General features: G+C 39.5%; 1 protein-coding gene across 1 annotated transcript in view; it reads right to left on the bottom strand.

The window, feature by feature from the left end:
- Nucleotides 1–17,439, bottom strand: part of ATP8A2 (ATPase phospholipid transporting 8A2) — a 556,427-nt gene that overhangs the window by 447,002 nt on the left and 91,986 nt on the right. The window contains exons 3-6 of the mRNA XM_045588453.1: nucleotides 4,053–4,152; nucleotides 3,268–3,366; nucleotides 2,257–2,302; nucleotides 1,585–1,625 (exon numbers count right to left, since the gene is read on the bottom strand). Of these exons, the coding sequence (XP_045444409.1) occupies nucleotides 1,585–1,625; nucleotides 2,257–2,302; nucleotides 3,268–3,366; nucleotides 4,053–4,152 (286 nt within the window). The remainder of the gene's footprint in view (nucleotides 1–1,584; nucleotides 1,626–2,256; nucleotides 2,303–3,267; nucleotides 3,367–4,052; nucleotides 4,153–17,439) is intronic.

Here is a 17,439-nt window from a genome sequence, read left to right as displayed (position 1 = left end):
TTCTATCTCTCTCTCCCTCTCCCTTCTTCTCTAAAATCAATAAAAAATATTTTAAAAAATAAAAATTTTAGGTGCCCACTTGGAACTACTGAGTTAGAATTTCTGAGCCTGGGGCCCAGCACTCTGTGTTATACTGCCCTTCAGGTGACTGGGGTGCCTGCTGAAGTCTGGCAACCGCTAGAGAAAACTGCAGCCAAGCTTTATGATACTCATATGCATCCCCAATACCTATCAGTCTCTGGCACATGCTGAGAACTCAATTTAAATAAACAAACAAAATGCATTTTCAATTGAAATAAAATAGCCAGTGGTAAATCATATAGCAAGTATTTGTCTTCAGTTTATTTTTCCTCCAAATGCATGTGAGAGGAAACACTCACAAGCGTTCAGTGTTTGCACAGCCATCAACTCCTGGGCACACAATTCAGAGATCATCACTCCATTTTCTGCAGTTTCAAATAGTGGCAACATCTTAAATCGTTCTCCACTGCAGCCAGTGTGAGTGCCTTTCTGGGGAGGGGCTGGCAATAGGCACCTCAGAGAAACAGGTCTGTTATAAGTGTGGTGGGAGCCCTTGCATTCTATAGCACTGGTAGCATCTCTACCCTCTGTGACTTAAGAGTTTCCAACAGCTTGACCAAGAGCCACCACACTTCCAAATGAGAGTACAGGACCTTGCATTGCTACCAACGTTAAGGTGTATCACAAGCCACTATAAAGGGGTTCCTATAGCAAACTAAATACAAAACATAAAGTAAAATGAAGGCTGCTGTTACCATATCACAGGCATTTTGAAGATTAAAAGATCATAAAGGCATTTTTAAACGTTGCTTATTAAACGTTTAGCAAGAGAAACTATTGTAAGTTTACCCTTCTAAAAAGTAATCTTGTTTTGAAATATTTTAATTAGTTTTGACTCCTATAATAGTAAGAGTCATCCCCAAAGCATCTGTGACATTTGAGAAGACTCAGCTAAAACAGAGACTCACCTAAAATGCTCATTTTGTCAGATACAAGTAACCCAGATGGCACAGCATATTTCTTCTAAATTTTCTATTCATCAGTATAAACAACCAAACACACACACACACACACACACACACACACACACACACTCACAATCCCCAAACCCTGCAGACCTCATACCTCCAGGGACATGGCGGCAAGCCGTCTGACTATTGTAACATTAAGAGCAGCAACTACTGGCTGAAACGGGCTATTTTCTAACCTCTATCCCACTGCTTATTGAATCTCAAAACTCAAAAAAATATTTAAAACACTGAATTGAGGTTAGTAGAACAGAATCAGGAAAACTGTTTCTTGAACTGGATATAGGAGCTAGAAAGTGCTTTGAGATTTCAGAAATAGCCATCAGGGATGATAACTTTCACAGCTGTGAACTGATGCAATGAGCGTTTGGTCAGTCCTAAGTAAATTTCGTGGGGAAACACCACATCTTAAAGTTTTCATTAAGTAGAGATGATCTATGCCTTAAAATAAACTTTATACTGTAATCAATATTAGCAATTAATTACAAGTCTCCAAACCAATACTTTTTAGCATAGCTTTAAAAATAGTTTTTACCTCTTTCCACATAATTGTCTGCCACATACCATTTCTTAACACTGAAAAAGAAAAAACATGCAAGTGTATAAGTTAATATTGATAATAAAAATCAGCTTTCCAAAATTCAAAAGACCCCTTTTAAAATTCCACTTATAAATCCCAACATACTATCTCCTTAGACATATAAATAGAAAACTAACACTCCTCCAATCTATGTACCTATGTACCATATATAATTCATTCATGCATACACATAAATATAGATGTATGTAAGTTAAATCTATTCATATTTATCCCAGAATAAAATAAAAATCACCCAGCTGTTATAAGAGTTACCAAAAACAAAACAAAAACTTGTCCTACAAGTCAATACAATAAAAGGTAGATAGAGGGAGGTAGGAAGCAATTAAAATCACTGACATGAATGCTTAGAAGTTTTTTGATATAAAATATGTCTAGCTCCTGAAAATTACAACCTTTTCTAAATTCTAAAAATACACAAGTCCTATTCAGATATTGACAGGGCTCACATTTTATTGCACTTGTTTATCATTTTGCTATTTCTTTAAAGTATTTATAGATAATTTCCTCCAATTTATCTCAATACCACTAACTACTTATCTAAACTTTTAAAAATCTAGGCCTTTTCTCAGGTTTCCAGTAGAAAAAGTGATTGGCCTGGTATCTTACCTATGGTTTTCTTTTTGTTTACTGCATTGTCTGCCTTATGTCGCTTCTGTTACAGAAAGAAAAAAGAAAAAAGTCCTTAGATTCAAAAGTTCCAAATGGATAAATGAAACAGCAAACAATAAGGGCCAAGGGGAGTGGGGAGAGGTGAGGAAACAAACTGCCTACAACACTAATGCTCTACAGTTCAGTTCAATGGTTCGCGACCAGTCCCACTTGCTGAATTAGCAGACAAATATAGATATGTTGTCATGTACTCTGGTTTAAATTACCATATTTAGATTCTACTGATGAACAAGCACCTTGAAGTATAAAACTTCTCACCCCTCCTTTGTTTCACATCAGACTGGAGAAATTATTCAGTATTATAAACACAACATTACTTGAAGCCATTTTACTGATTAAAAAACTTCTGGGGCAAAGTAGCTTTGCTTTGATTTGGATTACATTTAATCATTTGCCTATTCCGGGGAGGGGGGTAATGTGCATAAGATGTGTGCTAGAAATTGCAAGTATGTGGAGGGTAAGGTTGGGGAGGGGAAGGAGGGAAGGGAAGAGAAAGAGTATGGAGTTAGAAAAGAGGATGACAGAGTACCAATATGGCTGTAGCCAATGAACTTGGAGATACACTGAGATTAGTATGAGGAGGGAGAACATCCTTGCAAAATCACCTCAGGTACAGCCAGCACAATGCTGCTATTCTAGACTGCAATACATTTGCCACCAACTTAGCGAACTCTACAGGAAGATATAGGAACATCAGTCAGAAAAACCAAAGGGGGTCCAGGAAACTAATATTAGAAAACGTAGTTTGAACTATGTCTATGTCATTGTACAGACATTAAGGACACCGTATGTACATGTTTCCTCAAAAAAAAAAAAATGCCATCATGACCTTGAGAGGCTAATTAAGTTGTAGACCAATGTCCTGTCTTAATCAGAAAACCCAAAGCAACAAGTGAGTTATGTTATAATCAATACAAGGTTTTTTATTATCTGAAAACAAAAACTCACAAAATCTTCTACAATCTCTTTGATGCCTGCAATTGTTAAAATAATGATCAATGGCACCAGGGTGGTATATCTTCCTGTTGGAGATACATCTGGGATTTGCTGCAAGACAAAAGACCAAAAGAGAGAAGTTGACAAATTAAAATCTATGAAGAAAAAAAATGACACTCACCACTCACTCTTCTGCGGTTCTTTTCCATTTCTGCTACACCACAATTACCTTATTTTAAAAACTAGCTTAGTGTGTTACACATTTTTAAATTTTCATCTAACACTACTAGATGTAGAATAGAAAAAGAGTTAAAAATAAATAAATAAATAAATAAGACCCTCTAGCCGAAACCGGTTTGGCTCAGTGGTAGAGCAGCAGTCTGCGGACTGAAAGGTCCCGGGTTCGATTCCGGTCAAGGGCATGTACCTTGGTTGCGGGCACATCCCCAGTAGGGCAAGAGGCAGCTGGTCGATGTTTCTCTCTCATCGATGTTTCTAGCTCTCTATCTCTCTCCCTTCCTCTCTGTAACAAATCAATTATATATATATATTTTAAATAAGATCTTCCAGCCATTTCTCAATGTCTATTTAGTAATTGCAATGTATGACATACTTAAAGAAGTCTGCCTTTAAGCCAGATCATGTTAGTTCATGCAAACAATAACTGGATAAAGAAAGCAAATTACATTGAAGTATTATGACACTTTTTTAGGTAAATGACCTTTCAGCAAAATCTCATTTTGGTTATGAACCTCATCAAGGTTATGAATTTTAAATAGATTTTAAAGAAACATTACCTGTAATAAGGCAATGAAGAGGAAGAAGGCATTAGCAGCTCTTCTAATCTGCTCATATAAGAATCGAGGTAGAAATGTCAACACGCTGTACTTGGCTGTACTATAAATACAAAGAAAAAATCTACTATCAGTTATAAATACAAATTCTAAAAGACAAGAAAACACAGCTTCAAAATTTTCACAAAGGATTTTAAAAACAAAATATTTCAAAATTCAGGGCAAGTAAATTATTTGCTGGTCCTTGTGTACAAAGCTCCTTTTTATAAAAGGATGTACCTGATAAGAAAAAACTCCAATGTGATCTTTGTTTTTAAATTTTAATATATGTGTTCATTTCGTTTTCACACAGTGTAATCGGGAAATTTATCCACCCTCTAGCAGCTATGTGTTACAAACACAGTAAGCATATAAAGAATGTTTCTAGGATCACAGAACAGAAAGAGGTCCATGTTCCAAGCACAGTAAGATAGGAACACTGAAATAAAGAGTGAAGTGGAAGCACCAGTCGGGCAATTCACCCAAGCCAAGCAGAATTATTACTCCAGGATTTGTGATGCTCTACAATTCTTATTACAAAGTCGCTAGTTCAATGTAGAAAATCAACTCATAAAACATGCCCTGGCGAACAAGCCGGTGAACTCTGAGTGCCCACCACAGATGTTTGCCCAGCCACACCTGGACAAACTCCCTTCCTTCCATATATCCTTTATTGGGCCACCATTGCTCACACATTGCTCACCTGGGACATCCTCTCCATAACTAAACTATACTTCTCATCTTACCACCCGCAGCCTCATCCAACCTTGTATCTTCCATTAAGATTGGATAAATCCACACAGACTCTCTTTCTTCCAAGCCACAGTATGTTGTTTACACTATTGTATAGCTTCTGCTTTGCTTTACTTTATATTTATTTTTCTATCCCCAGAAGAGATTCTGAGAACAATAAAAATGTTTACTTCACCTTTAAATGTTCCTAGCACAGAGACCATAGCAGATAGTTAATGAACAGTGAAGTAATCCAAAGGCAGGAACTGAGAACCTGAAGGGGGAAAATGAACCTCACCTCCTTTGGCTGCTGAAAGGCGTATCCATAAAAGTACCTGTTCAACTCCTAGCTCACCTCCTGAAGATATGCCTCTGAACCAACTCTTAATTGAAATGAATTCTAGCAAGGTTATCTAGCAGGTTTCAAATATACAAGTGATTAAAAGCATCAAAATAGAAGGGCTCAGGAGACAGAACACCAGAGGCACTTGTACTGCCACAAGACCTGACAGCAACCAACCCTGGAATCACAAAATAAAAAAATCAAATCTGACAACTCAAAAAAAAAAAAAAATAGCAGCCTGAGCTCACTTTATGGAGCAGGAAAGTGTGCCATGTACCATTTACTGCCACTGCCTCAGAGAAGACCACCCTCATGGTACAATGGCCTGGTGTTTCCAAATACACAATGATTAGAGTCGTCCTTACACCCAGACTTATTTTTAGCCTTCTTCTGCTTAATGTATTAAATATATATGACAAGTTGCATGAAAACCACTTATAAAACAGTTCAAACTTAAAGAACATGATACTTTAAGGAATATCACTGGATTAGCTAGAAAATTTGCTTACACGTAGTCCTTACTCATCTATGTAGCCCTATGGGATGATAAGATGGTATCATGGTAAAATTCTGCCAGACAGAATAAACTGGCTGGCATTAAGCTCATTAAAGAGTAGTGAAAATATATCTAATCAATGCATGTGATGACTCATAGCACAAAGTTTTCTTCACTGCAGCTTACCGGACAAAGTCAAATGGAACATCAGACATTCCTTTATGGCAGCACTGCCCACTAAAATAAAGCAACCAACACTGACCATTCAAGGAAACATGAAAATTCACACACTCTAAGGTAAGACTTAATAAAGTATCATATAAAATATTTTGACTATAACATTTGAGCCCAAGATTCCAATTGTATAAAATAGACAAACACAATTGGCATACAATCCTATCTTTGGGTCTAATGTCCCCCTAGAGTAAAACACTCTGGACCCAATGTGTATGAAGGCCATCAGGGTAAAGGTTTATGTCAGAAAACTAAAGACAAGGGAAAGGTGGTAGAGGGAAAACATACCAACCTTTACTCTATTTAAACTAGAAAAATGAGTCTAAAATGTTTTCATCCTAAAATAGAATCAGCATAATAATAATTCAGAAAAATGACATTCATCCAGGAGATGGCTACTGTAGAGCTTTAAAATAATTGCCTTAATATACAACCCTTAGGTATCCTTTTACAGAATCAAATACATAATACTCCAAAGAGCTAAAGGCAGCCCCCATCAAAATCATCCTACCGGAAGAATTTATTTAGGGGAGTGCTTCTCAAACTTGAAGATGCTTCGAATCTCCTAGGAATCTTGTTAAAGTGGATTGTATCAGTCAGAGTTCTCCAGAGAAAGAGAATCAATAGGAGTGTATATGCACAGAGAGTCGTATTCTAAGGAATTGGCACATGAGGAGGTGGAGGTTTGGCAAGCCGGGAATGTGCAGGCTGGCAGGGTGGAGACCTGGGGGAAGATCTGATGCTGTTCGAGTCTGAAGGCCGCCTGCCGGCAGTTCCTTCTTGCCCAGGGAGGTCAGACTGTTTTAGTCAGGCTTTCAAACAACTGGATGAAGCCCACCCCTATGGAGGGTAACCTGTTTCACTCAAGCCCACCAACGCTAATCTCATACAAAAATCACCTTCACAGGAACACCTACAATAATGTTTGCCCAAACATGGTCCAGCCAACTTGACATAAAATTCACCATTTTATGCATAATCTGATTCAGTAGTTCTGAAGTGGGCCTGAGATTCTGCATTTCTAATGAGTTCCCACATGGGGCAATGTCGGTCCAAGTACTACACTTTGAGTGGCAACTACCCTTGAGGAGGTAGATTTGTTCAAATCTCCTATTTGAAGTTAATCTGGCTAAAAACTATAAAATATAAAAAGCTGGGAGATATTTATCATTCACTGTACCAAGAAAAAGAACATCTATAGGTGAAATGGACAAATAAAAGTGCTTCACGGCAGAAAAATTTGTTCACCCTGGTGAATTAGTCACCCCCAAAAGATTCCCACTCATTCTGCATATGTCAGCATCCCTGCCAGGGTAGCTGTTCGCAGCAAGGTTAGGCAAGGGCTATAAGCAAGTCCAGGCATTTAGCAAGTCTTAGAACCCAGAGAATGGGGAGAAATGACTGGGGGGGGGGGGGGGGGGAGACAAACATTTCCTATGGTTCACTCAGTTTTCCCTAAACATTTGCTCAAATGTTTAAAAGACCAGTGTTTTCTGAAATTAGGTGAAAGGAATGATGACTAAGGACTTGTCAAAAAACCCACCCATCCATCCTCAGATATTTACTGAGCCCCATTTACATACCAACTGCTGTGCTTGACACTGCAGGGAACCAACTGGTCAAAAATGCATTTGCTGCAGAGAACTACATTCTACAGGGGAGATTATGTTTTTTAAAACATATAGCAGACTAAATGTAGTGAATTCTGTGGAGGAAAATAGATAGGGAAGGAGGACAGAGAGGGGAAGGTACACTGGTGGAGGCCAGGGAGAGGGGTGTTATTTCACTGGAGTATCTGGGAAGGTTTCACTGAGCAGGTGTCCTGTGAACTAAGCACTGAAGCAGGTGAAGAAGCAGGAATGCACCACATGGATACACCATGGAAAAGACTCGCAGAGAGAGGGAACAGCATGTGCAAAAGCGCTGAGGAGAGAGCTCCTATTGTTCCTCCTGTGGGAGGACAGTGTGGGGAAATATAGAGACCACGAAGCTAACGAGCTGTGCCGCTCATGTTCACACACCAGCCTTTTTCTTCTCAGTAGAAAGGAAGTCTCCAGAAGATTCCAAGAAGACAAGATCTGGCAATAATAGCAATATGCAAATCCGCCCCCTGGGGAACCTGACTCAGGAGGGGTGGAACTTGGTTCTGTGTATGATGGACACTTTTTTCATGGTAACTGTTAGGATCTGACAAGTATGGGAAACAATCCATTAGAAAATAGGCCTGAAAAAATGTGTGTGGTGCTACCTGCCTTCCACTAATCACAAAGCACCTACAGAAGTCTGGTCTCCACAATGCAGCAAAAGCAAGGACACCGAGATGCTGCTTGAGTATGTTTTTCCAGCTGTGAGACAAATGGAAGTTGACAATGGCAAATCTAAAATGCAGTAGCTGCCCAAAGTGTAACTTTCCCTTAAAACAGGACACCAGAAAATGTGAGCAATAGAAATCCATACCAAGGTGTACAGACAGCCAAAAGCAAGCACAACTGTTTTATTCTCCTGCATTACATGGGCAATATGTTTCCTGTATGTGTCCAATGGACAGTGAGTGTTCAATTTGACTGAAGGCCCCTGTGAACCTCTCCAAGAGCTGGCTCTGAGCCCAGCCAGTGCTCCATGACCACATCTTGGAAACCTTCCACCTACCCAGGTCACTGTAAGAAACCATTCACCACTGAAACAGGTTTGGCTCAGTGGATAGAGTGTCAGCCTACGGACTGAAAGGTCCTGGGTTCGATTCCGGTCAAGGACATGCACCTGGGTTGCGGGCACATTACCAGTACGGGGTGTGCAGGAGGCAGCTGATCAATGATTCTCTCTCATCAATGTTTCTAACTCTCTATCCTTCCCCTTTCCTCTCTGTAAAAAAACAATAAAATATATATTTTTTTAAAGAAAGAAACCATTCACCTTTCTCCTCTCAAAATTCCTACTTAACAGAGAGTTATTAGAGGTAGAAGACAAGAAGACAACACAATGTCCTAAGAAGGTGGCTCAAGTCTTCATAACAATTTAATTCACTCATCCATGAAGAGTGCATTAAACTAACTCACAGGAAAGAGCAAGAGCAAGTGAAACCACTAAGTGCAATGGCCTCTCCCATTGATGTCACTGCACACATGAAAGTCACCCCAGAGAAGGTGCCAATGATCAGCAAAGCCTGTGGCCCTCTGTTCCTGGCGAAGATTCCTAATGCTTTGCCAACCATCCTTCCCAAATTACAGTCTGGAAATCCCCTCAAATACAAAAACTCCTGCTGACAAACAAGGCCTGTCAACATTAAACCATGCTATGGTACATCTACACAATGGAATACTATGCTACCAAAAAAAAGAAGGAATTCTTACCATTTGCAGCAACCTGGATGGTATTGGAGAACATTATGCTGAGTGAAATAAGCCAGTCAATGAAAGAAAATACCACATGATCTCACTCATTAATGGATAATAAAGAACATTATAAACTGATGAACAAAAAGATAGATATAGGGACAGTAAAGCATCAAACATACTGTCAAATTACAGCAGGAAGGTTAGGGAGAGGTGGGGGAGATAAGAAATCAACTGAAGGACATGTATGCATGCATATAAGCATAAACAATGGTTGCAAAACTCTGTGGGGGGAGGGCATGTATAGGAGTGGGGTGGAGAGGGGGGCCAATGTAAGATATGTACACATATAATACCTTAATAAAAAAGTTTTAAGAAATATTAAACCATGATCACTTCACTAGAAATGTTCACTTCGTTTTACTAAACTACTGAAATTTCACTAGTTACAAATAAAAGATTAAGAAGTTCACACTGATGTTTTTTTCAACACTTCTCCCAATTCTCAGTCTAAAGCTAGAAAATAAAATTGTTGGACACTACCTTATATCACAGTCTGTTCCAAGAATGCAGTAATTGGACCCAGACCTAGTCATACTGGTACTGTTATTCTTCAATAGGCTATGCATATAAGTTCTTTGGTAAATCTCTGCCCAACACCCCTCCCTCTGAAATACATCAATTTGTTCCATGATTCAATGTCTCTAGATCTAATTTGTTCCATCAGTTTATGTTGTTCATTATATTCCACAAATGAGTGAGATCATGTGATACTTATTTTTCTTTGGCTGGCTTATTTCACTTAAAATAATATTCTCCAGATCCTTTCATGCTGTCTGAAAGGGTAAGAGATCCTTCTTTTTAACAGCTGCATAGTATTTCAATGTGTAAATGTACCACAGTTTTTTAATCCATTCATCTACCAATAGGCACTTTGGCTATTTTCAGATCTTAGCTATAGGACTACACCCTGGAGACACCCTTATGGGGCAGGACTTGCTTCACTATAGCTTGAACATAGCTCTGTATATATTCTTTTGGATTGGTATTTCAGGCTTCTTTTTTGTTGTTGTTGTTTTTTTGTTTAAATTTTTTTAATTTATTTTTTTAATCTTTATTGTTCAGATTATTACCGATGTTTCTCTTTTTTTCTTCCACGTGATCCCCCCACAAACACACACTCCATGCCCTTACCCCCTGCCACTGTCTTCATCTTAGGTGTAAGATTTTTGTCCAGTCTCTTCCCACAGTCCTCACGCCGCCTTCAACTCCAAGAATTGTCAGTCCACTCCCTTTCTATGCCCCTTGTTGATAGATATGTATTTGTTATCATGTTGTGGTTCATAATTTTTATCTTTACCTTTTTCTTCTTCCTCCTCTTCTAAAAATTATGAACCACAACATGATAACAAATATATATCAACAAGTAAATCTAAAAATCAAGTCAATAAAAAAATCTGATAAACAGAATAAACTGGTAAATATAATAGAATCAGGGGCATAGAAAATAATGAACTGAGATATTCTTCTAAGAGAATATTTTTGTGATACACATAGAGATAGTGTGTAGTATCTACACTAATAAAAGAGAAATAGCCAAATTGACTGTCACTTTGCGATGCCCACCAGCCAATCAGGAGTGAATATGCAAATTAACCTGACAAAGAAGGCTGCGGCCCCATCCCCCAGCCACTCTGGGCCTCTAGGCAGCACAGAGCAGCAGGGTGGGGCAGGTCGCCTGCAATAAGAGAGGAGGGGATGGGGGGAGGAACTATAGGAGCAGCACTCCTGCGAGACCAAAGACTGAAGCCTTTGGCTGGGGCAAAGATGAAAAGTGGCAGCCAGAGCAAAGGTCTGAGCCCCAGGTGCCAGAGGAAAACAGGTGCTGGCAGCCAGGGGAAGAAAGGCCTATTGCACGAATCTTCATGCAAGGAGCCTCTAGTAAGTATATAACAATCTGATGGGGGAAAATAGAATTTATTTTTTTTAAACTGTTCCAGTAGAAAAATAAAGCAGTAAAAGCAAGTTATACTAGAAAAGAGACAAATATACTATACCTCACTACTTGGCCTTAAGGTAAATAAGTTAAATCTTCATCTACAAGAGAATTAAGAGAGATTTTTTTTTAATTGATCTCAGAGAGGAAGGGAGAAAGATAGAAGCATCAGTGATAAGAGAGAATCATTGATTGGCTGCCTCCTTCTTTCCCCCTACTGGGGAGTATTGAGGCTGCAACCTGGGCCTGTGCCCTTGGCCAGAATCGAACTCGGGATCCTTTAGGCAAACGCTCTACCCACTGAGCCAAACCGGCTAGGGTGAGAGATAATTTCTAAAACTAATTTAGAAATACTGTGGAAAACACCAAAATAATGTAAAACAGAGTTCAAAGTAGTTGCCTTTGGTGGAACAGAACCAGAATAGGAGAGATGAAGCTGGAGATTACTGATTTTCGTAAGCTTCCCTACTACTTAAACTTTTAACTACCTACATGTATAATTTCAATAATTATTTGATATTTTAAACAAAAACTAACAGTATCTAGATATAACTAGCAAGGAACCATCAGTTCTTTTATTTTTAGCTAATTTTAGGATTGATCATACATAAGGAATTGTTTATTGAAACATGACAGTAGGCTAAATACCTAATTTATTCTTATAATACTTCCCACCACAAAAAAATCTAGTAACCACTTATATCTGATACTAATCTCTACAGTCACTATGTTCTACCAGCAACAACAGGGAGCTAGGTCATGGATAAAAAAGGGAAATTCTAATCTAACAAGGAACAGACATCAGTAGAGCAGTTGGAGTACAAAACTTTTATACAATCATTTCTTTGAGAAGAGCAGTCTGGCTTTCAACTCAGTAGTCTACGCTACACCTCAGACCACAGGAAAATGAGAATAAAGTTTTTCCCACTTAATTGAAATCACTTTATCCTGAAAAGTATTAGCTCTTAAATTCTCTTCCTTCCTTTAATCCTCTGCCAAATTTCTAGAACATCTTTATTCTTTTTATCAAACCACATCCTTTCTTTTCTTCCCAGCCAACAGCCCAAGGGGTCATTTTCTCTTAACAAGCTTTTCCCTATTCATGTCTACTTAGCAGACAATCTGCAATCCATCCATTCATCTCAGCACTCTGTGTGTGTGTGTGTGTGTGTGTGTGTGTGTGTGTGTGTGTGAGAGAGAGAGAGGGGGGGGGGGGGGGGAGCGAGCACTTCTGGCATTTGCACACGTGGATGGGTGGAGGGAGGAGGAGGAACTTCTCTTCTCTTACACGTTTGAGCTCTAAATTGGCCACATCAAATATTTATTCTCTTAATTAACCACCTGGACCAGCCTTGGAGGCAAAGCTCACCAAACACCTCAGACCTACAGCACAGTGCCCTCTGCTGGCCAGTCATCATAGCAGCGTTTTCTGCGAGGTAAATCTTATTGGAGCAACAAGTCTGAACCAGATGAAGATCAAGTTCATCAATAATTTTCTAACACGAATTCTCAGAGAAGCAATATTTAACTTAGAGATTTAAAACTTTATTTCACTTTAATAATCGGTTCTTGCATATTCACTCATGGTTATTCAATATAAAAACACAAAGCACTATAATTCATTTCTAAGTAATCCTAAAATGTCTTCTCATCTTTTCATTTAATTTACTCATTTTATACCCAGTTAGATAACTTTTAAAAATCTCAATACATATTTTTGAGGGCCTGGACATAATCTGTATACAATTCACATACAATTTGTGGATCTCGCTTTTAAAAAAAGATATAAAATTATTTTTAAAAATAGAACACAAAGTGAATACATTTAATAATGGCATATGGAGGTCACAACGTAATACAGCTCATGAAAGCTGAAATATACCACACTTCAACTTCCAGAAAACACAGTATTTTTACTATATGATATTCTATATTTTTATCCTATTTTTTATTTCATCTGCTAAGATCACTTCTTATATAACAATTGATAATAGTTTCTATAGAAAGATAATCCATTCTTTTCTCTAGCTGAGGTTGATAAGTTACTTTACATTGATCTTTTGGTAATGTTTCTTTTAGCTTTATAATTCATGAGCAGTAAGTTTTTGTGATTGTCAAATTAAGAAAAATTCCTATCAAATTTCTTTTATAAATATAAGTTACTAGAGGCGGGGGGGGGGGGGAAGGGGGAATGGGTTCTCAGCCAGGCCTGCCCCCTCTCATAGTCCAAGAGCCCTCAGGGGTGGGAAAGGTGACACCCCATCATACCTCTGCTGGCAGTGCAAGCCTCAGCTGGCCCTGGTTACCTGAGCCTCGGGTGGTCCTGGGCAGCTGGGCAGCAGACATGTGAGGCTTGCCTGTGCCTCAGGCTGGCCCTGGGTAGCTGGGGGGCTGAGAGAACTGGGGGACTCCAGAGACAGGGGCACAGAGAGGAGGGCTGAGGCGTTGCCATCTTGTGGCTGTGGGTGCTGCCATCTTTCAGGGCATGACAGTCAATTAGCATATTCCCTCCTTATTGACAGTGAGCACCGCCATCTTTGAGGGCGGGGCAATCATTTAGCATTACTTTCATTGCTACTTCGTAACTATAATTTTGCTACTGTTATGAATCATAATGTAAATATCTGTGTTTTTCGATGGTCCTTGGCAACCCTACCAGCAGTTCTCAACCTGTATGTTGTGACCCACAAGTTGAAAACCACTGCTGTAGAGCCTAAGACATCAGAAAACACAAATATTTACATTATAATTCATTCACAGTAGTAAAATTACAGTTATGAAGTAGCAACAAAAGTAATTTTATGGTTGGGGGTCACCACAACATGAGGAACTGTATTAAAGAGTCACAGCATTAGAAAGGTTGAGAACCACTGTTCTAGAGAGCATCTTTCATATGTAATTCAACTACCTGAAAGCTCTTGCCACTCAACTATCTCCAATATTTTTACTGGGCCTCAAATTATCGTGGTATTGCTTTCATAGTCTCTATATTCATCTTTAATTTCACTTTAGTTCATTTCTCAAGAATTGCATGAGTGTTCCACACAAATGGTCTTATAGAGCGGATCTATGCCCACAGTGTAAACTAATCAATTTTTAAAATATGTGTTATTGAGATGAATCCAAGATGGCTGCTTGGGTAGGCAACTAGCCGCAGCCGCACACAACAATTTCAACAAAATACAACTAAAATATAAAATGGACATTACCCAGAACTACAGGAAAGTCGACTGACTGGAAATTCTACAAGAAGCAAGGAGAAAACCAGAAGGAAGCGCGGAGGAGCTGTAAAAGCCCAAGGTACGGAGACACGCGGCGCGCGGAGAGGACAGAGCCGGAGAGGAGGGAGGCCGAGTGCCTGGCTGGCGGTCCCAAGCAGGAAGGAGAGAAAAGCTCCGACTGTGCTGGGCCCAGCTCCAACTGCTCTGAACCCCAATTCTAGGCCAGACCCCGGGGACCCAGGCTCATCCATAGGGAGCGGGGCTGTAAGGTGGGACTCTGGGGAAGCGGCGAAAGGAGGTCCTGGAGAAGGGCCGGCCGGCTGTGACGCAGGATTGCCCTGACTGGGAAGGAGACAGGGGCTCCAGACTGCTCTGAACGCCACCTCCAATCCCACTACCAACTGAACTGAACCCCAATACCGAACTCATTGGGGGAGAGCATAGACAGTTTGGCAGCAGGCGAAAATCGAGGGCACCTTTCTCTCAGAGGCGCTCGCAACAAGTACTGAAGGACCCTGAGTCTCAGGAGTTGCATAGGGCGGGGCTGATGGAAGCCAAGGCTGTAGGCTCCACCCTGAAACCCCGCCCCATCAGCAAAGCTGCCTGCAAAAATGCCTAAACCAAATAGATCACAAACAAAAGAAATGGAGGACAAAAAGCGACTGGATATAGAGTTCAAAACCACACTTATAAGGTTGTTCAAGAATCTCCTAGAAAAGGCCGATAAAATAAACAAGACCTATGAGGCTATGAAAAGGGATCAACTAGAAATAATAAGGGATCCACAAGAAATAAAGAATACATTGTCTGAAATAAAAAATATTTTATGGAGTCCTAAAAACAGAATGGAAGATCGCAAGAATCAACTCAAAGATTTGGAACATAAAGAGCCAGAAGACACTCCTCCACAGACGCAAGAAGGCCAGAGAATCCAGAAAGTTGAAGATAATGTAAGAAACCTCTGGGACAACTTCAAGCAAACCAACATCAGAATTATGGGGGTCCCAGAAGATGAGAGAGAGCAAGATATCGAAAACATACTGAAAGAAATAGTGACAGAAAACTTCCCCCACCTGGTGAAAGAATTAGACTTACAAGTCCAGGAAGTGCACAGAACTCCAAACAAAAGGAATCCAAAGAGGACCACACCAAGACAAATCATAATTAAGATTCCAAGAGCAAAAGACAAAGAGAGAATATTAAAAGAAGCAAGAGCAAAGAAGGTTGTAACCTATAAAGGAGCACCTATACGATTGTCAGCTGATTTCTCAACAGAAACCATGCAGGCCAGAAGGGAATGGCAAGAAATATTCAAGGTGATGAATAGCAAGAACCTACAGCCAAAGATAATCTATCCAGCAAAGCTATCACTCAGATTCGAAGGTCAGATAAAGAGCTTCACTAATAAAAAAAAGCTAAAGGAGTTCATCACCACCAAACCAGAATTATATGAATTGCTGAAGGGGGTTCTTTCAGAAGAGAAAGTAAATAAAGATAAAAATTATGAACAACAAATACGTAACTATCAACAAGTGAATCTAAAAACCAAGGAAACTAAAAAAAAAAAAATCTGAGGAACAATATTAACTGTTGAATATAATAGAATCAGAGGCTGTTAACGTGTGCCTTGCTAATATCTCAAGGATAAGCTCCCAAATGCCTAGAGTCTGACCCCTGGGTAAAGGAGAGCTCAGGAGACAGCAGAAAGCACCACCACCTGATAATCTTCTTAGAAGCATTGGAAACTGCTCAGTGAGGCATGAATGTCAGTCAAGGTAACACTCTGGTATGGCTCTTCCAGGTTTCCTATAAATCTCTATCTAAGGTAAAAACTATGGGTCAGTAAGAAATACCTGTGGCCCTAACTGGTTTGGCTCAGTGGATAGAGCATTAGCCTGTGGACTGAAGGGTCCCTAGTTCAATTCCCATCAACGGTACATACCTGGGTTGCTGGTTCCATCCCCAGTAGGGGGCATGCATGAGGCAGCCAATCAATGATTCTCTCCCATCATTGATATTTCTACCTTTCCCTTCCCCTTTTTCTCTGAAATCAATGAAAATATATTAAAAAATAAATAAATAAATAAATTCAAAAAAATAAAATTAAATTAAAAAATAAATAAAATATGTGTTATTGATTTTTAGAGAGAGTGGGAGGGAGAGGGAGAGATAGAAACATGCTCCTAGTGGGGATCGAGCCCAAAACCTGGGCATGTACCCTAACCAAGAATCGAATGGGTGACCTCTCAGTTCCTGGATCAATGGCTAAACGCTGAGCCATACCAGCCAGGTAACACTTAATGAATTTTTTAAAAATTAACTAAGCCATTTAAATTCCTTTTGCAAGTTTAAAAGTATTCCTTAGTGATATAAAGTTCATTGCCTCTTCTGCAATGTGACACCTGAGTACTTCGATTACACCTTCAGATAAGTTCTATCATAACACAATTGAGTTTACTAGATTATCTAGGACAAATAAGACATTGGATACTTTCGCTAGTAATTTGCAACAACTTGTGTGGCATCTAGTTTACCACAGTATACCTTCTTTTCAAGTTCAGAGAAACGAGAATCTTATTTTTACCATACTACAAAGAAATACAGGATCAGACAGTGCATTTTTGGAGGGCACTCTGATATTTTTAAAAGAAAGCATTTGTGAGGAACTAATTTAGTGTCCCTCGAGCTGACACATACCCCTTGGAAACCATGGGATTGTTGCACTTGGAGAGTTCTGGTTATCCTGACCCAGGACTGCAGGCAGAGAGCACGGTGCTGTGAAGAGCTGTGACAGCCCCTGAAGATTATGGTGACGCCTGACAGCCATCACTCCAAGAGATAGATTCTCAAAAATAAGGCAGGCTCCAGGTGAAACCCCCGGGATTGGGGCCTAGATTCCCTGTAACCACCCTATTTCACCATTGTCAACCACTCTTCTTTCTTTCTTTTTTTTTTTAATATATATATATTTTATTGATTTCAGAGAAGAAGGGAGAG

The sequence above is a fragment of the Pipistrellus kuhlii genome, unplaced genomic scaffold (assembly GCF_014108245.1).
Source record: "Pipistrellus kuhlii isolate mPipKuh1 unplaced genomic scaffold, mPipKuh1.p scaffold_m20_p_3, whole genome shotgun sequence".
NCBI lineage: Eukaryota > Metazoa > Chordata > Mammalia > Chiroptera > Vespertilionidae > Pipistrellus > Pipistrellus kuhlii.
The sequence above is the reverse complement of the archived record's forward strand: the minus strand, read 5'-3'. Positions and strand labels throughout refer to the sequence as shown.